The 27,348-nt window shown below is 36.8% G+C and overlaps 1 protein-coding gene across 1 annotated transcript; it reads left to right on the top strand.

The window, feature by feature from the left end:
- The first annotated feature begins 4,849 nt into the window (after positions 1-4,849).
- LOC149800849 (uncharacterized) lies at positions 4,850-26,673 on the top strand. The gene is made up of 3 exons (XM_089954862.1): positions 4,850-4,998; positions 25,609-25,679; positions 25,886-26,673. The coding sequence occupies exons 2-3, from the start codon at positions 25,673-25,675 to the stop codon at positions 26,254-26,256; spliced, it is 378 nt and encodes a 125-aa protein (XP_089810988.1). The 5' UTR covers positions 4,850-4,998; positions 25,609-25,672; the 3' UTR covers positions 26,257-26,673.
- Positions 26,674-27,348: the final 675 nt, after the last annotated feature.

Genomic DNA, 27,348 nt, shown 5'->3' with positions numbered 1-27,348 from the left:
TGGTTATGGTTTCTGTGACTTATATACATATCGTGTGCTGAAAAATGGCGTTAAACCCCACAACAACAACAACAACTTTCGATTAACGACAGGAATGCGATAACAAGCATTACCTTGATTGTCAATTTGTCAGTGATTGTGAAACTAGTCTATTCATGGTTCTCACTTACAGTTACCAAGGTCATACCTGAATGTACACTGTGCACCTGTGTACATTTCACAGTATAGTCATCGAGTCTGTTTATTTACTCGATTTTATCCTTAGGGACATATACTGGCTCTACTGTTGTAGTTTCACTACCACCCTCTGCTGAGCTTACTTGTAAATTAATTTGTTAGGTATGGTTAGATAAGTATTGCATGTTATTAACGTCGACTCTAGAGGTCCATAAACAAAGGATTCTCGGTAATCAATAACTTTCTGTCTGTATGTCTGTCTCTTTTAACATGTTTATCTTTTAATTTATCAGCCTTCTAATCTTGTCCATAAAGCACAAGCTACCTTAACGTTATTTCTTTCTCTGTGTACGTATGTTTCGAAAACTATCACTGTACATTTTACCTTTCTTAAAATATTTTCTTCATATCTCTATTGTTCTAAGGACTGAGATTATCAGTAGAAATGATCATTATCAAACAAATCTGCTCCAACCATCCGATGCTCTATGGGTGTATAAGAACCTCCTTCAACAATCTTTCTCTGAAAGTGAGGGACGATTCTCCCAAATACACCTAAATAACAAAACATACCCGAATACTACCCAAATATAACAAAACATACCCGAATACTACCAAAATATTCCTAAATAATACCAAGATACGACCCAAATATTTCTCCAAATACTACTCAAAGTATCCCCATATACTACCCAAATAGCTGTTGTTGTGAGATTTAACGCCATTTGTCAGCACACGATAGGCTATGCATGGCGGCCAGTATTATTGGTGGAGGAAGAACCCGGAAAACCCCCGTGAAGAACCACCGACCCACGATAAGCTACTAGCAAGCTTTCTCACATAACCACACTGGCCGAATCCTAGACTCGTACCCACGCAGACAGAGGTGAGATGGCAGTGATCCGTAAGGGAGAGCGCTTTAGACCACTCGGCCAGTCGGGGCCCCTAGCCAAATAGTTACATATATATATATATATATATATATATATATATATATATATATATATATATAGAGAGAGAGAGAGAGAGAGAGAGAGAGAGAGAGAGAGAGAGAGAGAGAGGGAGAGAGAGAGAAGAGTCCATATGGGAAATTTCATCATGTTTCATAAGCGTAGTATGAACATAATAACACTTTTAATTAATTGAAAACACTATTTTTTACAATTTATTTACCAAATAAAGCTACTAAAATTCATGCTCATACGAATTTTATCATGGGCTTACATTATGTTACAATTTAGTATGGATAATATCTAAGAATCAGTGACTAAAACTAGGAATTTAACTTGATTCGATATTTGGACACAAACACTTTTCAGAGCACTTTAAGACATGCAACATTGTGTATAACGTTCAAGGTTGTTAAATAATGCCACTGTCGAGGGTATAAAACACGATTTAGCGGAAATTAATAAAATAAAACATCGATATTTTACTTTTCCTCTGATTTTAATTTTGTGTAATCCATATTTTGTTTTGTGATCCGGAAGTACCTTATTGTTCTTTCTATGTTTTTCTGTACGACAAGGAATATGAATCTTTGTGGGTATATGGTATTGACTACCTGGGCCCAAAAACTTTAATTTGCTAACTTCCCTACATAACTGCATTGACTTCGACAAGCTACAGGTACGGCCTACATCAGCACAAATAGGAAGATAATTTCAGGAACGTAATATATGATATATAATAGTAGCTATCAGACAAGCTGCCATTGCGCCTGTAAATCCCGTGATGCTCACATCTTTGCCAGCGATAGTATTGGTCAGCGGTCCATAGGTATCGGCATGTACTAGGGCTTGAGCAACATACGGGGATACATTTTTTTTGCAGGAAATTTAAAATGCCACAATCCATTTATTTATTTCTTAATACGTGTATGTGTGCGAGAGCTTTCCCGTCAGTAGGTATTTGACCCCTGGGTTATATCATGACAACTATTAAGATATATAGATACTATGCAATATTGTTGGGGAAGTAAAATCCCATCTCAGGGTCCGAACTTGTTGAACGAAACAAGGCACTGAAGGAAAGAAAGAAAGACATAAAGATGCATTCCCCAGAACGTCCTACTTAATGTGTTGTGTATTTTAAGTTTGGTGCATGCCTCTAGAGTGCACGTGAGCTATAAATAAATGTTTACAAGTTTTAAAATGAATCGTAATAATGAACATGTGTACAAGTTTAAGGTCATTTCCCATTGGACGGTTCAGTGAGGTGGGCTCTGTAGCGATATGGGATATTGTAACATAAGTCACGTAATAAATATTGCAACATGGATCGAGTGGGAAAATATTGCGATGTAGAGATGTGAGGGTGTAAGGGGAGAGAGAGTTGATTAATTAATTCTTTCTTATTTTTTTATGTTCTTGTTTTAATATCAGTCTGCATATGTGTTTAATGTTGTGTTGAAATATTTTTAGAGGAAACACTTGTTTGTATTTTTCATTTGAATTACAAAGTGCTGTTTGACTCTGAAGTAAAATATTATTCTATTCTGGGATCACTGTTAATTTATTCAAAGGCGTTCTGGACTATGTCATTTTGATACATTAAGATTGTTGGTACATCAACACATTCGAGGACCTGAAATTAATTCGGAACACTCGTTTATTTCGGACTTGTGAAGAACTTTTTTAGAATTATTTTAGAAATATTTCATAATCCTGTAAGTTCCTCTTGAGTTTTCATTTTATACCTTAGAGAATTAAATTATTTCTTAAGTTATAAAAAACATGTTTGTTTTGCTTCTTTCGGTTTTGGAAGCATATACAGCAGACGGGGATTGTGTCAACTGCTCGTCCTTTAATTGCAATGCAATACTATTGGTTGCGCTCAGTGCAAAACATATTCACATGATGTAAAGACCAATGTAGCCATTTGTCATGAGTATTTAAAAGTGTTTACGTAAATAGTGTGGAATCTGAATATAGTTGTTTTTAGTTTGACTATTAATTTACTGAAACATATACTAGTTTCATACTACCCGATTCTAATCTACATAATGAGCCAGGCATTTTATTTGCACGAGTTTATACTGAAAGCAGAAGCCAAGCCAAACAAAATATAAAAAGAAATCCCTAGTTATATTTTTAACTCACTTCTACGAAGCGTAGGAGTGCTACTGAACTACACGTGACATCGATGTCGGCGTTCGTTAAAGCATAAACAGAAGTATGCACAGCCCTCTTCATTTCAACCATTCTGTCTTTCTTGCTCCTAGTCATCACTTTGAACTGGTTAATGTCACCTATCCCCTGGTGAGGGCGCTAAGTGGGTTTACTTTATTGTTGTTGTCGTTGTTGTTTAGGGTTTATCGCTGTTTATCAGCGCAAGATAGGCTATACATGGCGGCCAGTATAAGTGTTGGAGAAAGAATCTGGAAAACCCCGTTCAGAACCATCGACCCACGGGAAGCTGTTGGCAGCTTTCTCACATACCCAAATTGACCGAACCCAAGACTGGAACCCACGTAGATAGAGGTGATATGGCAGCAATCGGTAGTGTGTTTGTGTGTGTGTGTGTGTGTGTGTGTGTGTGTGTGTGTGTGTGTGTGCGTGTCTGATTTGGATTTTTAACGTAGCTTTAACAACTTTTTCAGTCATATCGCTACGGTGTTTGCTGTTTGGCTGTTTATAGTAATGTCTAGCACTGGGGCATCATGCCGCAGACATTTAGCACGTTGTCCCAACCAATCACATTATCCTGATACCAGGCCGACCAGTTCTAACACTAACCTCATAATACTGAGCGCCTAGCGAGGCAGCTATAAGAACCATTTTTTAAAATAAGTCTTTGATACGACTTGGCCTGGGTTCGAACCCGTGACCTCCAGCATCCGAGGCAGATGCTCTAACCACTCGGCCACCCAGGCACCGGCTCTATTGTGTACATAAAAGTATATTTGTTGTTCATTATTTTAAACGTTTCTGCCATGGATTCGTGAAGCTTAGTGAGGTTATGCATTTTGATGAGTACAACATTCGAATCACAAACGTAGCCACTTTGACCTGTATGTTATAACTTTAACACTTTTAATTAAATTTTGTTTTAAGATTATTTCTCAATCTCTGTTAATGTTTGAGTCGCCTAATTAGATAATAAGAACACATCTTTACTAGGAAAACACTCTTACACTCTAAGAAGGTAAATGTAACCTACATGTGAAATTTTATTGACTTAGGTTTTGGCTTTTAGCTTATGACCGAACGAACAAGCTTTCTTGCATACATACGTTTAAACAAAGAGCCATGATACTTGGTAAGGGGACGCGTCTTCATGAGCACTACAGACTCAGCACAAAAGTAGTTCATTGTGACCCGTATTTCCAGCTTCACTGAGTTTGATTAAAGTTTGTTTTAATTGTTCGTAGTTGAATCATTAAACTAGATGATCTTATACATCTCTATTACTGCAACACCTGTCCTACATTTCACATTTCACCGGCTTAAGTTAAGTTTCTGAGTTTAGCAGATAACCAGATATGTTTATTGCATGGTATGTATATACTACCCTATCCTCGGTCAGACGATGCATGAAACCTGAAACTTGCTGTGAAGTTATTATCGCACTGCGGGATTGTGTCAACGTTTTGGTCTTCGAATCTCTTTTCTAGATGGATTGCAACCGTCATTTCCAATCTTGATAGACGAGTTCTCATAAAAGTTTGGGGAATTTGTAGTGAAGAGAAAGCAAAACTAAACAAGGTGTACAAGGTTTTGGGAAAATGACTCACAGGTTGGGATTTCCAATTTTCGCAAGTATTAAAGGTGGAGTAATTTAATTTTGCCAGTATTGCATTGGACATTGAGTTTGGAACAGGTATGTAAGAGTCACATGCATACATACATACATACATACATACATACATAAGTTTCTTAGTTTTTTGCCTTACATATCTGCTGCTTTTCTTTTCTTTGTTAAAATATAATTGTTGGAATGGCATTAGATGTACTCCTTTGAGTATATTCTTCTTTTTGAATCGGTTCTAACCCTGTTATGAAGTATAGTATTATCAGTTGTGGCTAAGGAAAGCATGGAGTATTGCGGTAGATTGGTTTGAGGAAAGCGTGGAGTGGTACAGTGGATGGGGTTAGAAAACTCATGGGGTGATACGGTTGATGGCTTGGGGAAAGCATGGTGTGGTGCGGTGGATGGGGTTAGAAAACTCATGGGGTGATACGGTTGATGGCTTGGGGACAGCATGGTGTGGTGCGGTGGATGGGGTTAGATAACTCATGGTGTGGTACAGTTGATGGTTTTGGGAAAGCATGGTGTGGTACGGTGGATGGGGTTAGATAACTCATGGGGTGGTACGGTTGATGGTTTGGGGAAAGCATGGTGTGATACGTTGGATGGGGTTAGATAACTCATGGTGTGGTACAGTTGATAGTTTGGGGAAAGCATGGTGTGGTACGGTGGATGGGGTTAGAAAACTCATGGTGTGGTACTGTTGATGGTTTGGGGAAAGCATGGTGTGGTACGGTGGATGGGGTTAGATAACTCATGGGGTGATACGGTTGATGGCTTGGGGAAAGCATGGTGTGGTGCGGTGGATGGGGTTAGAAAACTCATGGGGTGATACGGTTGATGGCTTGGGGAAAGCATGGTGTGGTACGGTGGATGGGGTTAGAAAACTCATGGGGTGATACGGTTGATGGCTTGGGGAAAGCATGGTGTGGTGCGGTGGATGGGGTTAGAAAACTCATGGGGTGATACGGTTGATGGCTTGGGGACAGCATGGTGTGGTGCGGTGGATGGGGTTAGATAACTCATGGTGTGGTACAGTTGATGGTTTTGGGAAAGCATGGTGTGGTACGGTGGATGGGGTTAGATAACTCATGGGGTGGTACGGTTGATGGTTTGGGGAAAGCATGGTGTGATACGTTGGATGGGGTTAGATAACTCATGGTGTGGTACAGTTGATAGTTTGGGGAAAGCATGGTGTGGTACGGTGGATGGGGTTAGAAAACTCATGGTGTGGTACTGTTGATGGTTTGGGGAAAGCATGGTGTGGTACGGTGGATGGGGTTAGATAACTCATGGGGTGATACGGTTGATGGCTTGGGGAAAGCATGGTGTGGTGCGGTGGATGGGGTTAGAAAACTCATGGGGTGATACGGTTGATGGCTTGGGGAAAGCATGGTGTGGTACGGTGGATGGGGTTAGAAAACTCATGGGGTGATACGGTTGATGGCTTGGGGAAAGCATGGTGTGGTGCGGTGGATGGGGTTAGAAAACTCATGGGGTGATACGGTTGATGGCTTGGGGACAGCATGGTGTGGTGCGGTGGATGGGGTTAGATAACTCATGGTGTGGTACAGTTGATGGTTTTGGGAAAGCATGGTGTGGTACGGTGGATGGGGTTAGATAACTCATGGGGTGGTACTGTTGATGGTTTGGGGAAAGCATGGTGTGATACGTTGGATGGGGTTAGATAACTCATGGTGTGGTACAGTTGATAGTTTGGGGAAAGCATGGTGTGGTACGGTGGATGGGGTTAGAAAACTCATGGTGTGGTACTGTTGATGGTTTGGGGAAAGCATGGTGTGGTACGGTGGATGGGGTTAAATAACTCATTGTGTGGTACGGTGGATGTGGTCTGGAGAACATAATCGTTATCTGATTATCGCCTTTAAATGTTTCGGGTTGGCAAAAATACCGAAACAAACTAAAATGAAAAGTAATCCAACGAATCGAACCCAACCAATCTAAACAAAAGCTAGGTTAAAAACATTTCTACTGAAAATTAGCTAAAATCTGTTGCTAACAGAAATGAAGTATGTAGCTATGAAAGTAACGCACAATTTTCAATAATATATTTATAATACAATTTGAAAAATTAAACAAAAAGATACAGGGTTTGAGCAAGAACACAGGTTTGCATACAAATTATGTCGTCTAAAAAGAGTAACATCTGCAAATAAAAAGGGACTTGATAACATTCATAAAATCATAAATAATTAGCTGATGTTAATTAACAAGGGCTTTACTGTGAATAAAAAACAACATATTTCAGTTTTCCTATTCTGTAATTTTATTGTAAAAAGGCAACGACATCATTATAATCATTTATTTATTTATTAAAATAAAACATCGATATTTTACTTTTCCTCTGATTTTAATTTTGTGTAATCCATATTTTGTTTTGTGACCCGGAAGTACCTTGTTTTTCTTTCTATGTTTTTCTGTACGACAAGGAATATGAATCTTTGTGGGTATCTGGTATTGACTACCTGGGCCCAAAAACTTTAATTTGCTAACTCCCCTACATAACTGCATTGACTTCGACAAGCTACAGGTACGGCCTACATCAGCATAAATAGTAAGATAATTTCAGGAACGTAATAACTCATGAGCTAAGTATTTATTAAGCTGTTTGGTACAGTTTATATCTAGTGAATAGTATGAGTATTTTTACCTAGAAGAATCATTTTATAATTAAACACGTTTCATTCAGGCGCGTTTACTTGCTTACCAATAAAGTCATCTTTAACATTTCCACACACTGATACTTAACAGCTGAAACAAACAGTACAAACCGTTCATCTTCACTTGTAATTTAAATTAGGTATTCAAAAGCTGAACACATTGACGGGGAGGGGGACTGAAAACGCTCCTCGCCTGGGGTGCCATTTAGTATAGGTTCAGCTCAGATATTCCTTCCCTGCAGCTGTAGGGAAGTTAAAGACGAACACCTACTTCTAGGATAGTTTGCCCCAAGCTTGATTCAGAGTTACAAATTTGACATTGTTAAGATCTCCGAGATAATTGACATATCACCACAGCAGTAATAACCAAGCCCAAGTAATTAGTCTATCACATGATATAAAATAAAAGTATTTTTTTTACAGGTATAGTTTTTAAATTAGTATCAATTGTTTTGTGCATGCTGAAAGTCCCGTGAAATGGTATACATGTTTCAGTTTTGACATTTTAAGTTTCTATATGATATATAATAGTAGCTATCAAACAAGCTGCCATTGCGCCTGTAAATCCCGTGATGCTCACATCTTTGCCAGTGATAGTATTAGTCAGCGGTCCATAGGTATCGGCATGTACTAGGGCTTGAGTGACATACGGGGATACATTTTTTGCAACCCACGATCCATTTATTTATTTCTTAATACGTGTATGTGTGCGAGAGCTTTCCCGTCAGTAGGTATTTGACCCCTGGGTTATATCATGACAACTATTAAGATATATAGATACTATGCAATATTGTTGGGGAAGTAAAATCCCATCTCAGGGTCAGAACTTGTTGAACGAAACAAGGCACTGAAGAAAAGAAAGAAAGACATAAAGATGCATTCCCCAGAACGTGCTACCTAAAGTGCTGTGTATTTTAAGGCTGGTGCATGCCTCTAGAGTGCACGTGAGCTATAAATAAATGTTTACAAGTTTTAAAATTAATCATGATAATGAACAATTGTACAAGTTTAAGGTCATTTCCCATTGGAAGGTTCAGTGAGGTGGGCTCTGTAGCGATATGGGATATTGTAACATAAGTCACGTAATAAATATTGCAACATGGATCGAGTGGGAAAATATTGCGATGTAGAGATGTGAGGGTGTAAGGGGAGAGAGAGAGAGTTGATTAATTCTTTCTTATTTTTTTATGTTCTTGTTTTAATATCAGCCTGCATATGTGTTTAATGTTGTGTTTACATTTTTTAGAGGAAACAATTGTTTGTATTTTTCATTTGAATTACAAAGTGCTGTTTGACTCTGAAGTAAAATATTATTATGAGATCATTGTTAATTTATTCAAAGGTGTTCTGGATTATGTCATTTTGATACATCAAGATTGTTGGTACATCAACACATTGGAGGACCTGGAATTAATTCGGAACACTTGTTTATTTCGGACTTGTGATCAACTTTTTTTAGAATTATTTTAGAAATATTTCATAATACTGTAAGTTCCTCTTGAGTTTTCATTTTATACCTTAGAGAACTAAATTATTTCTTAAGTTATAAAAAACATGTTTGTTTTGCTTCTTTCGGTTAGGAAGCATATACAGCAGACGGGGACTGTGTCAACAGCTCGTCCTTTAATTGCAATGCAATACTATTGGTTGCGCTCAGTGCAAAACATATTGCCATGATGTAAAGATCAATGTAGCCATTAGTCATGAGTATTTAAAAGTGTTTACGTAAGTAGTGTGGGACCTGAATATAGTTGCTTTTAGTTTGACTATTAATTTATTGAAACATATACTAGTTTCATACTACCCGATTCAAACCAATTGATGAGCCAGGCATTTTATTTGCATGAGTTTATACTGAAAACAAAAGCCAAGCCAAACAAAATCAACAAATCCCTAGTTTTATTTTAACTCACTTCTACGACGTTACGGATCACTGCCATCTCACCTCTGTCTGCGTTAGTTCGAGTCTCGGATTCAGCTAATGTGGTTATGTGAGAAAGCTTGCCAGTAGCTTCTCGTGGGTCGGTGGTTCTTTCCAGGGGTTTCCCGGGTTCTTCCTCCACCATTTATACTGGCCGCCATGTATAGCCTATATTGTGCTGAAAAATGGCGTTAAACCCTATAACAACAACAAAACAACACTTCTACGAAGTATATGAGTGCTACTGAACTATACGTGACTTCGATGTCGGCGTTCGTTAAAGCATAAACAGAAGTATGCACAGCCCTCTTCATTTCAACCATTCTGTCTTTCTTGCTCCTAGTCATCACTTTGAATTGGTTAATGTCACCTATCCCCTGGTGAGGGCGCTAAGTGGGCTTACTTTATTGTTGTTGTCGTTGTTGTTTAGGGTTTGTCGCCATTTCTCAGCGCAAGATAGGCTATACATGGCGGCCAGTATAAGTGTTGGAGAAAGAATCTGGAAAACCCCGTTAGGCTGTTAAGAACCATCGACCCACGGGAAGCTGTTGGCAGCTTTCTCACATACCCAAATTGACCGAACCCAAGACTGGAACCCACGTAGATAGAGGTGATATGGCAGCAATCGGTAGTGTGTTTGTGTGTGTGTGTGTGTGTGCGTGTCTGATTTGGATTTTTAACGTAGCTTTAACTTTTTCAGTCATATCGCTACGGTGTTTGCTGTTTGGCTGTTTATAGTAATGTCTTGCACTGGGGCATCATGCCGCAGACATGTAGCACGTTGTCCCAACCAATCACATTATCCTGACACCAGGCCGACCAGTCCTAATACTAACCTCATAATAATGAATGCCTAGCGAGGCAGCTGTTAGTACCATTTTTTAAAATAAGTCTTTCGTACGACTCGGCCTGGGTTCGAACCCGTGACCTGCCGCATCCGAGGCAGATGCTCTAACCACTCGGCCACCCAGGCACCTGCTTTAGTGTGTACATAAAAGTACATTTGTTGTTCATTCTTTTAAACGTTTCTGCCATGTATTCGTGAAGCTTAGTGCATTTTGATGAGTACATCATTCGAATCACAAACGTAGCCACTTTGACCTGTATGTTATGACTTTAACACTATTAATTAAATTTTGTTTTAAGATTATTTCTCAATCTCTGTTAATGCTTGAGTCACCTAATTAGATAATAATAACACATCTTTATTAGAAAAACATGCTTACACTCTAAAAAGGTAACTGTAACCTACATGTGAAATTTTATTGACTTATGTTATGTTTTGGCGTTTAGTTCATGACCGAACCAACAAGCTTTCTTGCATACATATGTTTAAACAAAGAGCCATGAAACTTGGTAACGGGAAGCGTCTTGATGTCATTTTGTGTTTGATGCTCATTTCTCAGGCACTATTAATGCTAGATTCGCAGAAACTGATCGAAATCTATAATGTGGCTTGCTCTGGTAACATTATTGACCAAGTGAGTTGTGTGGCATGCTATATGCAGAATATACTACCTCGAATCATACAACTTAGTGAAGTAATGCATTTCATAAGTACTATACCCATGTCAAATTTATAACTCTGTAATCTATCTTTCATGCTTCAATGACTACGTTGAAATGTTTGTTTTGTTAGTTCATTTATTGGGCACTGTTTACATTCCAGTCATGAAATTTGATAACGGGTGGCATATGTCTTAAACACACCCTTACAGCCAAAGAAGGTTGCTGTGCCCTGTATTTTATGCTTTGCTAACACAGATTAAGTATTTTTGTTAAGATCATGACCACATAAATTCTTCCATGCGATATAGATCATTGACTTCAAAGAAGACCTGTTCTGATTAGTGCAGTTGGACTTATGAATAAACATGTAATTCACTGGCAAACATTCTATATGAATCACTGTACAAAGGGTATTATTATCCTCATGTGATTATCTGTGGATTGTACGTGCGAATGATTCTGGAAATTTGATGAGTGCCACGCATTGTGCAAGCTTTTCATGTGAGACCTCGCCTATAATAGCTGATAATACTAGTTCCTAAACTATAAAATCGAGCAATATATGTCTGGTTGTATCGACTCATTACGGAATCTCTAATTTGATATCATAGAAAATACGGGTTCTTTCCTTGTTTTACCGCTTCTGTTATATGTCAGTATATATATATATATATATATATATATATATATATATATATATATATATATATATATATATATGGTATAATGGGATGTCAGCACATTACTGAGTACATAGTGACGATTAAACATTTAAGTTTTACAAATATGAAGATAAATAACGCAAAGATATTGTTAGAAACGGGCTAAGATTTATTTGTCAAGATCTCTTGAGTCTAAGTTATTTTCTGGATCATAATTAATGTTTACAACGCATCCTAGACAAATCTTGGATGAAATGTCTCACAGATTGGAATTTTAAAACATAAGTATTTTATCTGTATAAAAAATGAAGTAGAAGTCATTTAAAGGCTACTGGTAATTTGAACAGGCTTCATAGGATATGTGGGTGGTATATAGTATATAGCAAATATCATGTATAAACGTAAAATGTAGCAAATATCATGTATAAACGTAAAATGTAGCAAATATCATGTATAAACGTAAAATGTAGCAAATGTCATATATAAACGTAAAATGTAGCAAATATCATGTATAAACGTAAAATGTAGCAAATATCATGTATAAACGTAAAATGTAGCAAAGGCTGTATTATTTACTTTAACATCTCCCAATAGCTATAGGCTGGGCTGTGACTATAGCGACTAGGATATATTCGCATGAGATAAAGACATATGAGGATATATTTAAATGATTTACGGAAAACATGAGATATATTCGCAGTATATAAAGGCAAATGAGTCTACATTGCCATGACGTAAAGACATATGAAGATAAATTTGCATTATAAAATGAAGAATAAGGATATATTCACATGATATAAACAAATCAGGATATATTTAAATGAAATGGAGACAAATATTATAACGATTTCGTTAGACACGAATTTTTAATGTGAAACATAGGATCTCAATACACATTTCTAGTTTTCTTTCTACCTTCGGAACGATAGACTACTTTCATTTCTGTTTCTCTGAAACCTGTCTGGTGGCCTTGACATGTATGTGTTGTTGCGTGTAGTTATACAGAAAAGTAATTTTTAAAAAACAATCAATGTCAACAACTCTCAGGTGAAATGACTCATACGTTGGGATTCCTGTCATAAGTATAGTACCAGTAGAAATTTAAGCTTTATGTTCACATTTTGTACGTGATACCACATATTCTGGTTATATTACTGAAAAATTAGTACACCGGAAACTATACATTATAATTAATTCTACATGCTAGTAGTACCTAAACTAAATTATGGTAATTACAAAACGGTAAAACTACATAGTCAATTGCCACTAGAACAAAAGATATATTTTTTGCAAGTTTCTAAAGCTTTAAGAAAAATGAAACATTCAATTTGTCTTTGACCCATTAAACATGTACCTGGAAAGACGGGATCTTCTAATTCGAAATAAAGAGTGATTAGTGTTTAAATAGATGACCTGAATATATTTGTTGATGTATTATACTGTACATTTGTATGAATTGTTACAACATTGTTTTTGAAATATCGTGTAAATTTCTTGTGAAAGTTTCAGAACAAACACAATGGCGTAAAGACATATTTGGGTTTGTTCTAGTTTGATGTTCTAGTGGCAGTTTATTCAATATTGTTACATATTAGTAATTAACATACTGTAATCTAGGTACTAAAAGCATTTAAAATTATTTCAAATATACAGACATTCTTTTGGGCTTATTTGGCGTCATACGGCCGAAGTACACGATATGATGACAAACAATGGACATTGCTCTCTACGTGAATAGACCTTACGGCAAAAGTTTGGGCCATTATAGCCCTCTACAAGAATTTAACGTTACGGATGTCACTATAGTCACTGTTGAAATGTATGTGACATTATGGTCATTTTATTAAATAAAACATTTCATAAGCAGCAGGGAAGGCGAACAGACCAATGGTCGAAAAACGTCCAAACGTCGAAAATAAGCCTTTCTACAAATGATCGAAAAAAAGAAAAGCGTCGACAGATTTTTTAAAAGCGTCGACACTTTACTGAGATAGTCTTTATGGAATTTCCAATTAATATTACTTTATTGTCATTGGTGTTTTTTTTTCTAGTTTATTATGCACGCGCTTTACGCAATTATGTCTTAATTGAGGTCGCGCTTTCCCTCCTGCTATTAATTAAAAAAATTATTGTTATAAAAAGATTTTTCACTCTGGATCTCATACTGCAAGAATAGCACGAGAACGATTAGAAGCAATTAAGAAATTTCTTCCTGTTAGAGACTCATTTAGAGAAAACTTACGAGCGCAGCAGGAAGCACAAGTTGAGTACGAGGAAGACACTAAAAAGTTATTTAAATCCGTCACTGCAGTTACTGAGAAAGTTGCAGCGGCTACTGAAAAAGCTGCAGCGGCTGCTGTAAAAACTATATGGGAAGATATTAAGGAGGAGGATGAGAAGAGGAAAAAGGCTATGTTTCCAGTATTAAAACAAACCGCAGAACAAACTGCAAAAATAGCAGAAGAACTAAATAGACAAAGAAGATTTTACGAGATCTTCCAACTGATATAGCTGCGGCTCAACCTCCACCCGTCGATGAAGAAATACTTGAAGGTATTGGATAACTTCGTGCTGAAGTCGCCGACGTGGAAAAAAAACTTGCACATAAAGCCAAACCAGTAAAAGAAAACGTAGAATTGATTGCAAGATTTGAGGAAGGCTTTGTCGAAGATATTAGAATACTATAAAAAAAAATTACCTGAAAAAATATTAATTGGTATATTTAATAAATCTGATATTTTAAAACCCGGACATGAAAAAGTAAGTGATGATAATCTTATTAAATGGATATATCGCGTATATAGAAACAAAAAACAAGCCAGAGATCTAGAATACAAAAATCTTGATAAAGAAGTAAAAAGACTTTATAGAGAGGAAATAAAACAACAACATCTCTCCCAGCAAGAGCCTTCATATCAGCTTCCTCCACCTCTGCAACAAATAGAACAACAACAATCTTCTTCACCGCAGTAAAAGTTGATGTCGGAACTTAAAGGGTCTGAAGAGATACTTAAAAAAACAAAAGAAGAAAGATCACCCTTAAGACTATTTAAGAAAACAACAGAAGAAGGAGCAACCGGAAGTGGTTTGGGAAATAATCTTGTTTGTCCTGATAATATCCTCAATGGCGTGTCGCGGTTAGAAGTTCTCATAGGAGGAAAACGTGCCGGAAATAATTCACCAGAAATAATTAATGAAGCAGCTGATATTTGCCAGTGATTATTTCGCGGCGGCATCATGGATATCGGTGTTTACCGGGAACTTATTGATGAGCTCGTTGATGATTAGTCACCGTGATTAGATAAATGATAAATAAGATCAGATGATCATATATGATAATTATCGTAGACCTGTACCGGTCAGAGTAGTAAACTCACGAATACCAGTCTACGGAGCAATTTACGGAGATGGACTTGGTGATGTTATTCAGGGGTTATTTAGAAGATTAGCCCCAAAAGCAGCACCTATTGCAAAACAATTATCGATGAAAGCTATCGATGTTGTTCGTCAAAAAGCTCCTGGTGCAATTATCAATGTTGCTGGTAAGGCGTTCTCGGTGATCAAAAATAGACTAGCACGATTAATAAGACGAAAACGACAACCAGTAAAATTACCAAGTACTGAAGTGATGCCTGCAGATGTCAGTAAAATAATAAATCAAGCTGAAAATCAAAAACTGGCAGCGTTAGCAGATCAAGTACTCGGTGAGTCGGGAAATAATATTTCAAGTTTAATATCCGGAAGTGGAACGTCCCGAAGTGGAATTTCCCGAACGAAGTAATCAACTTGTTAGACGAAAAATAATTACAATAAAAGGTTCAAGCGCATGTCCGACACAGCATTTGACGTGGAAGCACCTGTCCTTAAAGATGAGTCTGTATGCGATTATCAGCTTTATTCTTATGACGCACGATTACCAGATCAACGTGGAAGAATTGAACTACAAGTTCATGATACAAGGAGATACTTTTTACCCGCTGAGGCTTTTATTGAGGTAGAAGGTGAAATTATAAAAACGGATGATACTGTATACGCAGATGCAGTAAAAATTGATTTTGTCAACAATGGTAATATGGCATTATTTGATAGCGCCACTTATATGATTGATGGAAAAAATATCGAATCGATTCAGAAAGATGTCGACGTCGCTACAACAATAATATGGTTGGCAAGATACTCTGATGATTATACAAGATCAGCAGGTCCTACGATGATGTTTGTCAAAGATAATTCTAATAGCTCTGAAAACGATCCGTATAATATAAGACGACCAAGAAATTTTGCCGGAAACGCTGATGCTGATGTGACTCCAGTAGTTCATGGCTCTAATCCAGATTTCAACTTGGGATTTGCAACATGTCGATCAATGTTGAATGCACTATCGCATATTTGTGGATTTTGTAGAAATGTTAGAAAAGTTATTTTTGGAGCTAGACACACGGTTGCTCTTGTAAGAAAGGGTGATGATAACGATGCTTTGTGGAGACCTATTGGTGATGCTGGTAAAGTAATACTAAAATAAATATCGTTGTGGATGCCGGTAATGACTCCAGCGATCGCAGAAGAACAAAAATTACTTTCTTTCATGGACACAGGTGGTAATTCCCTGTTGTCATGGTTGACAACAAGCACGGATAGTATATAAAGTAACGCTAACGGTCAGTTTACATGGCATATAGCATCACAACAAGGTGTTTCTGCACCGCGGCATATTTTTATTGCGTTTCAGAACTATAATCGATTAAACTCACAAACTCGCTCTCATATGATATTTGACCAACTAGGTATCACAGATATTTATTTACAGATAAATTGACAACAAGAACCAACAGAAAATTTACAACTTAATTATGGAGAAAATCATATAAGACGTGTATATCATCGTTTGATGTCATTCATGGGACGTGATCAAAATGTGGATACCGGTTTGCAAATATCACAACATGACTATTATTTTTCGCTGTAGCATCTTGATCTATCAAAACAATCTGTCGTTGATATACATCTTAAAGCAACATTAAATACAGGTGGTGGTGTTGATTATAGAGCAATCGCGGTCATACTCAGTGATAAAGCCATGTTACTTGAAGGTGGTAGCGGTCGAATGAGAGTCATTGATGCACCAGTGGAAAATCTTTAATCGTGTTATTTAGAAAAAGATATTTTTCATAAAATGTCGTACAGTCATGTTAATGTCGCTCTGACTCCCGGTCAGGTGAAAAAATTACAATAAAAAAACGCAACAAATGTGGAGAAAAAAATATCACTAAAGCGAGATCAGATTTCTAGCGCGGTCCAAACAAATTATCGTTGACAAATAATCAGATTAAACATCTCAATAAAGCGCTGGAATCAAAAACCGGAGTTCAATTTCATCTTTCTCCGAGCGCCATCAAGGACATGGTTAAAACAGGTGGTATTTTTTCACTTCTCGCGGCCATTTCGGCATGAATAGCAACTGCTGCTCCAGCCGTAGCAAAAGCGGCTGCGTTAGGTGCTGTTGGAGCCGTTGCTGGAATGGCTCTAAAGAAAGCAACAGGAAAAGGATACAAAAAAGGGACGCGGCCTAAGATTACTAGCATGTCATTGGGGAAGAGGTCTGAGGCTTCCAGGATCACTTCGTTAGACGTTCCAACATCAAATTTTGATTTACTTAATGCTGCCAAACAACTAAAGATATCTGCTTTTAGAGGTGTTTTCATGCGAGATCAATTACCACAACGACCAAACAGCGTTGAAACGGCTATTATTAATCTTGACTCGAATTCAGGACCCGGTACTCACTGGGTATCATACGCGGTTGATCCACGTGGAATCGTTTATTTTGATTCATACGGGTTAGCTCCATCCGTTGAATTTATCAAGTATGTCGAGCCACTTCATAAAAAATGTTTGGTATTCAACGTTACCAACACAAACAATGACAGATCCGCCAATATGGGGCCGTGAAGCGATTAATGTACTTAACGCCATATCAAAATCATCCAAACCGCCACATAAAGTTGTGCATGATTATACAAGTAACCGCTTCGTTACGTGCAAGGTGTTTTAAACAGATCAAGGATTTTATAATAATGGTTGATATTTACGGAAGATCTTCCTCTACATGTAAGAAGAGTAAAAAAAAATTCCGATGACATCGATTTGTCAAAGTACGCAACTAAAGATGAACTTGCCGATATTATGAATCTTGCTGGAGTTGACCGAGATGAAGTTGTTGTTTTTCAGGACCGATATGGTGTTTTAAAAACCAGCAATATCAAATGGAATGAATTAGTTCGACGGGTTCTCGGTGCGGTCACGGATAACATCCTTGTGTTTACTGACAGCGGAAAAATCAGGGATTCAAGTATGTCGTTTGCAACCATCAGAGATGAAATTGCAAGAAGCGTTGCTAATCGTTTAAGAAACACCGGTGACACAATGACGGAAGAACTCAGCATGAATGGGAATAAGATAGTAGGGTTGAAGGATCCAACATCCGACGAAGACGCAGCAACGAAAAAATACGTCGACGTCATCTATAACACCGTAAATGGTAAATTATCCACGCTGAGTACCGAGTATGATGTTCACGTAAACGCGTTCACAAATCTCCGTAGAAATTTTAGAAAAATTAACGAAACCGCATAGGAATATTTTGGTACTCCGCCCACCGTTGACGCAAAACTCTCTGATATCAAAACTAACATCGACACGATTAAAAAAAGCACTCGAAGACATCGTAGCGGAATTCCTGAGATCGTTAACAAAATTAGTTTGATTAAAATTCCACCTGAAATAACTCCCGGGCATATTACCAACATCGTATACACGGTATCATTGGGATTTGCAACATGGTCAACGCAGAATAGAACTATTAAACATGCCGCAATAGTCACTGGTGTGTACAGGCTATCTGTGTTGAGTGCTGCAAAATTCGAGACATTTGCAACGTATCCGTGGCGTCATTCAACTGATAAGTTTTCTGGAGCTGTAACTATCATATTAAACAAGGGAACCGAAGAAATATTTATTCTGGAAGCAGCTGATAAGAAATTAACCGCAACATCTTACTGGTGGTGTTTGGAATTTGTAGCTGAAACACCTCAATTGGTTACTGCATAAAATATAATGAGTACCTCAATCGACGATGCATCTCAATACAGGTACAATCAAGCGCGTGAATGGCAAGCAGCGTTGAAAGATATCATCGAACAATATACGGTAAAAGTAAAAAAATGACAACGACTGGTTATCGTCGACGTGATTGTTTATTCAGTAACCGCTGTTGTTGCTGAAACAGGTGTTATATTGTCAACAATGACGATGATGGCACCAGTAGCCGTAACAATCTGTATTTCAGCAGCAACAACAATTGCAGGTGTTTTTAATATCGTAGCAAAAAAAAAAAATATGCACCTGCATGAATGAAAAATTATCCGATTACATAATAAAATTACACATAGCGACGTCGCATATTCCAAGTTATCTTCGTTGTTATCAGAAAGCCTCAGTGATGGAATTATCTCTGATTCTGAGTTTTCAGATGATTAAAATATATAACAGTGCTGTTAAAGGTACGAGTATTAATAATGACATCAGTAGAACTACTCCAGCAAATCGTGACAAACACAACCCCGCACAAGACCACAATAATCTCGGTAAGCTCGACTAATCCCGAATTTAGTATTAATTTTCCAACTGCGATTCGCGCAAATGAAATTGCACTAGCGCAATTACGAGTATATTACAGCTGGCCAAACATCAGATCGAAATCATTTAATGGTACACCGGCAAATAATTCGCTTGTGTTTGCTAATAAGAACAAACCAGACGGAACACCTGACTGAAACGTTGTTGGGATACCCACTGGTAGTTATGAGGTCGAGGAAATCAATGAAGAATTTCAACGTAGAATACAATCAATAAAAGGAAAAGAGTCAAAAATATCAATTAAAGTTCATGAACCAACTTTATCAGCAACGATTGAATTACATTCACCTGATTACGCCGTTGATATTTATCAGTCCACGATAAGATCGGTACTAGGTTGGCCTGAAATCCCACCACCGATACCATCGATACCACCAGAACCGAAAAAGTCTGATTATGTCACGGAAAGGCAATCATATCATGAAATTAGTCCATCACACAAACAACATCTACTTAGTATAAAAGACGCAATATTTGATGACTTAATTTTATTCAACGGTGAAGGTGATGTATCCTGGTATTTTTGATTTGAAAAAAATGTAAGGGGGCGAGGGCGGCTAGTGTTCTTCCCATAACTGATATCATTAAATATTTTGAGGAAATTAACCGAGAATAGAAAACACAACTAGAGCGACTACGGCAATATTTCCAAAAATGTATCTTTGATGCAACGAGTTCATGTAGAGAAATAATAGGTCGCGTGGAGGTATTAAATCAGCTTGTATCTGACATGGAATATATCAACCGGCGAGTAATACAGGCAACAATTAATAACACCAGCAAGGACAAACAAGATTTTTAAACGCGTATTCGATAAAAGAAGCTGATCTACCGAATTATAAATTCCCCGGATATAACGTGGATGAACTAAAAAATCTCAATGATCTTATCAACGAAAACTTTCAGGAAATAGTTGAGGCATGGAGAAAGATGATACCACCAGCAACTGTTCTCAGACACAACAATGACCCACAAGGAGGCGGTAGACATGTTTCACCAGGAATCGTTAATATAACATCAACAATCGTAGTCAATCTTGTTTGTGACGTAATCGATGGCAGCTATCAAATAGATCTTGGAAAGTCAAATCAGGCTCAGCAAGGTTATATTCCAGCTCCATCTTCATCTCGTCAGGAAGTTTTGATACAACGTGACTCAAATGATAATTTGATATAGACAGTGTTGTTTTGTTTTTTTTAGTTTGGGGTGTGTGAGTGGGTGTTATTTTTATATTAACTAAAACCAGTCAGACTAACGAGAAATGGGCAGATTTATACAGTGAAATTATTTCTGATTTAGGTGGAATCTTTTGAACTCGCGGACAAGGTTTTATTTCTCCCGATTATGTTGCGTGGAGTGGACAGAAAGTGATCCCGATAGTCGTAATACGGCACTTTCAAGTAGTACATACTGGATGATAATATAAGGCTAATGGTGACTATCTTAGCTTAAAGCGAAAATAGATGATTCAAGCGATCTGTATAATGTATACATAAAAGCAAACAAACTTAATAAATTGTCATCGTTCTCAGGATTGAATGTTATAGTGAAAGTGCTGCAACAATCAAATCTTAATAATGATGTAATCAAGAGAAGCTTGCATTGTCAACGTATCTATATGGTCTGATGTCCTAGCAAATAACGATACAGTTTGCCAGATCTCAGAATACTCTGTAGATGGAAATTCCGACTATCATTTAAAGGCTACGTCATGTTAGTATCTTCATAAACTGGAAAGCCGATTGGAAATTCCCAAAAGTCAGGAACAATAACCGAAAAACCCAGAAGAGGAACATAGAAGATAATGCCAACGGCAGTTGTACTCAGACGAGGGATAGGATCGAGGCGGTTAAAATTATTGATGGAAATCAATGACTTTCTTTTGATAATTTTAAATGGTTCTTTTCTGGGCAACCTCATAAAAGATATACTAACAATGGATTGACGGATCAAAACATAAGCAAGAAACAATGTGTCTTTTTTTTGGTGTGTGTATGTATGTGCAAATAGAAGAAGAGCTTGGATGATCTTAATAAAAGCACATACTTATATCTTTTTTAAAAACATGGTCTGAAGATAAAGGGAAATATTATAAAAGGTTTTAATAAAGTTCTGAAATCCTGAAATTGCTAAACAGTCTCCAAATAGCACATAAAAACTACAGGGCTCAATCAACTTTCCGAACAAACGGGAAACATTACTTATGTCTGCAAAGGGAAAACTGAAAGAGTTTGATGGAGAAGTGGAGTGTTAATCCCGATTGATTTAAAACAGTTTTGACAATATCAAATTAAATATGGTGAATAGAAAGAACAGTGTATACATGATTGATATTAGAACGCTCTATCAATGTTTTGAAATAAAACCTAACTCTACTGGGCATTTACTTTATCATATATTGTTGGAGGAATGACGTTCTTTTGAAAATATTTGTATCTGATAATGGTGAAACACTGAGATACATGAATCATCATTTTAATATGTCATGTGAATAACTTTAAAGGAAAACTTTTCACAAGCGCCTTGGAGAAATATTCTTTTTTTATTTACTTGCTTGTACGCGTGTCGCTAAAAAGTTCTTATGTATATAAATCTAGAACCCATTTACAGCACACTTTTAGAACCTGGTACCTGATTATAGGTTGGATAAATAGAAAAATGGACGCATAGAGAAATGAGTCGACGCTTTTCTGTGTAGAGTATTCATTAAGCATACAAATTAGTGATGGTGACATATGTAAAATATTTTCTAATACCTGGATTTGAAACTTCATCAACAACTTAACTAAAAACCAAAACAAAAGAAATAGCAACAAAGCTCCAATTATACCATCAATAGCGACGACATAATATTTTACTGGCATAATACATATTATTGAGGTATGTTGTATTCATACTAGCAGTAAAAACATCAATGTTAGGCATAGGTAAAATTCTAAAGTTTCTTAGAACCAAAACAATTTCTTAATAAAGCGAAATCTATAACGCACTTGTGAATTCAGTGTATAAAGTTTCATATTTGTAATTAGTTATGTTATGCTTTTCCACTGATTTATAGGATTGCGAGAAAAAGATTGTTATACTTTGTCTAAAGAAGTTATACAGTTTTTAATTCGGCGTGAGGTTTCGTGTACTTTTATATTGAATGGGGAGATAGTTATTTTTTATTTCTCTAAAACAGCAAAGCCAGAGTGCACGATAATGTACATCGTACATTGAGTGTCTATAATTATAAGGTAAACGAATATCTATATCCGCAGCTGGGGAAAAGAGATAAGATTAATATTGATGATGTACACGACGTTGAGCCAATTAATGGATTAGTGAAAGGTGGATAATTATTGGTCCTAAAACTAATCTAAAGAAGAGAGGGACCATAGTGCAATCTCTTACATACATACATACAGTATTGGAAACAAGTACTCGTTCTGACAAACCAGAACGTAACATTAGATGAGGTGATTGATCCGCATGCATCACTACCACCATCACGACGACAGAGAGCGTGACGATTACATGGTAGCACCCGATTACTATTATCACATTAAACCTGCAAGCAAGTTGGCTTCCAAAAAATTTCTAACAAAAGCGTGCACTATCATTCACTATTAGATTCAATGAGTTTAATTTCAAGTACCCACATACAAATTGGCCGCATTTATTACTGAAATGTTCGATTATGTGCTCCTTCGAGTTGAAACGACTGTGCGATCCAAATTAGCAATATGGCTTGCGACTTTCTATCACCAAGGAAAGTTTGAAAATGAATTTAGCAGTCGCGTTAACTAAACGGTGATCATCGACGAAATATCTAAATAGTAAATACACTATTGAGATGATCTTCAATAGATAAGTTCCACGCATAGAATATTCAAACATAATTGTATCCCAGCTTTTCAAACTTTCTTTGAAAATGCATTTGTCAATTAGCCACATGGAAAACAAAATGTCATGATACTAAAGATTTTAGAAAGGATTGCAACTTTTGTGTTTTTTAAACATTATATTCTCAATGCTTTTGTCACCAACATTTAAATTTAAAATTTAAAAATAGAATCGGAATTTCCATTGATCTTCCCAAACCCTAAAAATACATTCTCAGGTAAAAATATAATATCTTGTGATTTCCAATCTGTTTCCAAGCTCTAAACATCGTAACATGACCTAGTTTGTAAATATAAACTGGGAAATTCCATCTAAGGTGTGTATACGAGATTTAGCAGCCTTCATCATTATGTGCCGGAAGGTTAGATAGACAGACGTACAGAGAAGTACAATGCATTCTAAAAGTATTTCTTGAGAATTTGTTCGTTACTAAGACGTAAAACGAAGGTCAGTTGTTGTTTTATTTTTCGTATTAACTGTATCAATGCATAAGTCAGTTGATTGATCGCTTGATAGATCCATTTTCACCCTAAGCAAACGTAGTCACCATTATTTCTATATTATCATCCAGTGAGTACAATATTTGACAGTTCATCATTATCTATCCTGACCACTAAAATTCTACTCACTCGCGCAATCCCGTCTTGAAACGTAAGGTATGTAATTGTGTCCGTGAAATCACGAGATTCCCGCCAAGTCAAAAATATTGCATTTGTACTTGTCTGCCAGGTTATAAAAGACTACAGGACAATGTCACTTTATCGTTTGAATTACAAAGTATGAAAGTACCGTTAGATGAGATGATGAAGATACCAGTGTGTAGTTCTAGATATAAACCAATATTCAAAGCTAGTAAAATTACCTCGCTTCCAAAATAGAATCCGAATGTCTGGCATTTTTTCAGTTCTAAAACTACTCGCTCTGTTGGGCTGAGCAAGACGCACTAAAATTGAGTGAGTCAGAAATTGAAGCGCTACGACTGGCAAAGCACCAAACTAGTTTCAATCCTTTACCATTCTCGAAGATGCAACGTACTTATCACTCTAGAAAACAATATTGATCATTGGATTGCAAATTTAGTCAATGTCTGTATTTGTGGTTGTCCATTTACTACTCTCCGTCATATTAGTCCAACCCTATTAAAGGTTCCATAGATGGCTACACAGGGCCTTAATGTTCACATTTGGCAACTAGCTATACAAAACCCCAATCGGGGTTATTTTCCATAAGCCCCTATCGTGGACCACCATAGGTCCCTTAGTAGCACAAAGTTAATGTTAAGTTCCCTAGAGCCGCATATTTGGCTTTCAGAAGAAAAACCAAGAAAAAAATAACAGCTGCTGTTATATTCTCTTATAAATCTGTATTAGCCCAAAACTACCAATACTGAATTCCCGTAGGACCCTTAATGTCAATTTCAGTAAATGGTCATGAATGTCCATAATGTTAGATTCACATAGATGACCATAGTGTAATCAGTAATGTTAAACTAAATCCTCTCAACAGATCATAGCTAAATGACTCCACTAAGATTGATTCTTAAAATAAGGAACAATTAATTCTCTGGTACACATTTCTTACATAAAAACTAAGACTCTGTTTTAAAATCAAAACGAGGGACGAATAATGATTTCTAGATCATTCTAACTATCAATAAGGTCAGTTAATTCAGCAGCTAGCCAATCAGAAATTTGGTCAGCTGGATTTTCTAGGGGGAAAACTCATGACCTGAACTTAAACCCCATCAAATTCGTCAGCAAGACTTCTTCTACAGCTTCCAATGTCAAAAGGCACAAAAACAGGTTTACTCAGGCGAAATCACCTAATCCCAAAGCACAAACCCACAGTTGTCAAAATGGACATAATTATCTATTTAAATGTTCATTTTGTATTCTAGGTAAATAAATTATTTGCTGAATTTTACAAAATCTGTTGGTTTTCGCTCTTATTTGTAACCTAGTTTAAGACCATGGAGTCGAACATTGAAATATATATACAAAATGACCGGAATTATATATCTTAGAAAAGGTCTTGTAAGTTTATTTCGGATAGTTATAATGTATTTTGAATGACATCATTGAAATTTGGAAGGGTAGAAAAGATTTCAGTAATACTATTTGCTAGTTTGTATTTTTTCTTGCTTCAGTAAGTTACATTAAAAAGATTTCTGGCTTTCCCAGAATGTTTAGGAACGCGTTTGGACATTCATGTAAAGTTTTATCTTTTGTCGATGTTGGATATCAAAACTTCGATAAAATCTAAAATATCAGCATTATACGCTTTTTATCGAGAAATATATTTTTAAGAAATGTACATAATTTCTTTCCAGGAAAAAATCCATTTACAAGTAAAACCTCTTGCCATCTGCCAGGATAGTTCCACATACCTATAGAATGTCAGGTAAACCTCCCCCTCCCCCCCTCTCTCTCTCTCTCTCTCTCTCTCTCTCTCTCAATGTGTATGACTCCATGGCAACGAACCTATAAACATAACTATGTGTGAACGTGTTAAGAAAATCCAACAGTAAAAAAATGATCACTTGAAATGAGTCTTTGCAAAACCATTTACAAGTAAAAGACGTCACATTCGATATTTTTTCTTTACAGTCACTTTGTATCATCACACATCATGGGAGGGGTTGCAAGGAATAGCGAGTGTCGGTAGAATAATAGAGTCTGATGTTGAAGGTGCGGATGCAAGATTTGGGCAAGGCGTTTATTTGACGTCGCTTGGTCCTGAAAAATCAGAAGAAGAGGTGGCTCAAAACAACTTTGACGGCGCAGCTGCAGCTATGCTTAAAGAAGGAAGGGGCAAAATCATCTTAGAAGTTAACGTGCCTGAAAAAAATGTCAGTAAGGCACCATCCAAAAGGGACATCTTCATTCATTCTGGTGACATACCAACCAGTGCAATCAAAGCTATATACAGAAGAAATAAAAAAGGAAAAGCTGTCAAATGCAAAATACAGAAAAAATAAAAGGAAATACTTGAATCCCGTTTACAAGTCTATGAGAGCTGTAAGTGCAGGATATAATATAAGAACTCTGCATGGTTTTATCGGTGCAAACACCGCTGTCCAGTAATAAGCAACAGATACTAGGTGTATCTATTACAACAGTAACTGTCTTAATAACTATATTAGTACTGTATTCATCCACTGAACTATAGTTTTACCAGTTATGTATCTATGCAAATGATCCTCTACATTTCAATACAACATTATTTTGATATATAATTTCTGTAGAAATAAAATGTAATCTACATATTCATGTCAGTGTGTACCAAACGGATTGAGAAATAAAAGCAGATATTGTCGGTAATGGAAGCTAGATCTTTTGAGGCCTTTCTACACATAATTCATTGTATCCTACATTAAAAGGGACAATTTACTATATATTTTCTGTCTCTTTCTCCTTGAAATTGTCGTTATTTTCAGACTCATTTTATTCTTCACTTTGTGTCATCTCTCTTTGTACGTACATATGTATGTATGTATGTATGTATGTATGTATGTATGTATGTATGTATGTATGTATGTATGTGTGTGTGTCTGTGTGTATGTATGTATGTACGTGTGTGTGTGTGTGTGTGTGTGTGTGTGTGTGTGTGTGTGTGTTACCATCAAAGCATGTATGTAACTTCGTCCCAACAAGAGAAAGATCCCATAAGATAACGGCCATTTCCTTCTGGATTTTCACTATAGCTATCTATCTGTCTATCTATCGGGGCCCCGAGTGGCCGAGTGGTCTAAAGCGCTCTCCGCTACGGATCACTGCCATCTCACCTCTGTCTGCGTAGGTTCGAGTCTCGGATTCGGCCAATGTGGGTATGTGAGAAAGCTTGCCAGTAGCTTCTCGAGGGTCGGTGGTTCTTTCCAGGGTTTTCCCGGATTCTTCCTCCACCATTAATACTGGCCGCCATGTATAGCCTATCGAGTGCTGAAAAATGGCGTTAAGCCCAACAACAACAACAACAACAACAACTGTCTATCTATCTGTCTGTCTATAAATTTATCTATCTAATCTATCTTATCTAATCTATCTTATCTATCTAATCTATCCATCTATCT

Source organism: Sinohyriopsis cumingii, chromosome 4 (genome assembly GCF_028554795.1).
Source record: "Sinohyriopsis cumingii isolate HCF-2022 chromosome 4, ASM2855479v2, whole genome shotgun sequence".
Lineage (NCBI taxonomy): Eukaryota > Metazoa > Mollusca > Bivalvia > Unionida > Unionidae > Sinohyriopsis > Sinohyriopsis cumingii.
This window is presented reverse-complemented; position numbering and strand designations above follow the sequence as displayed.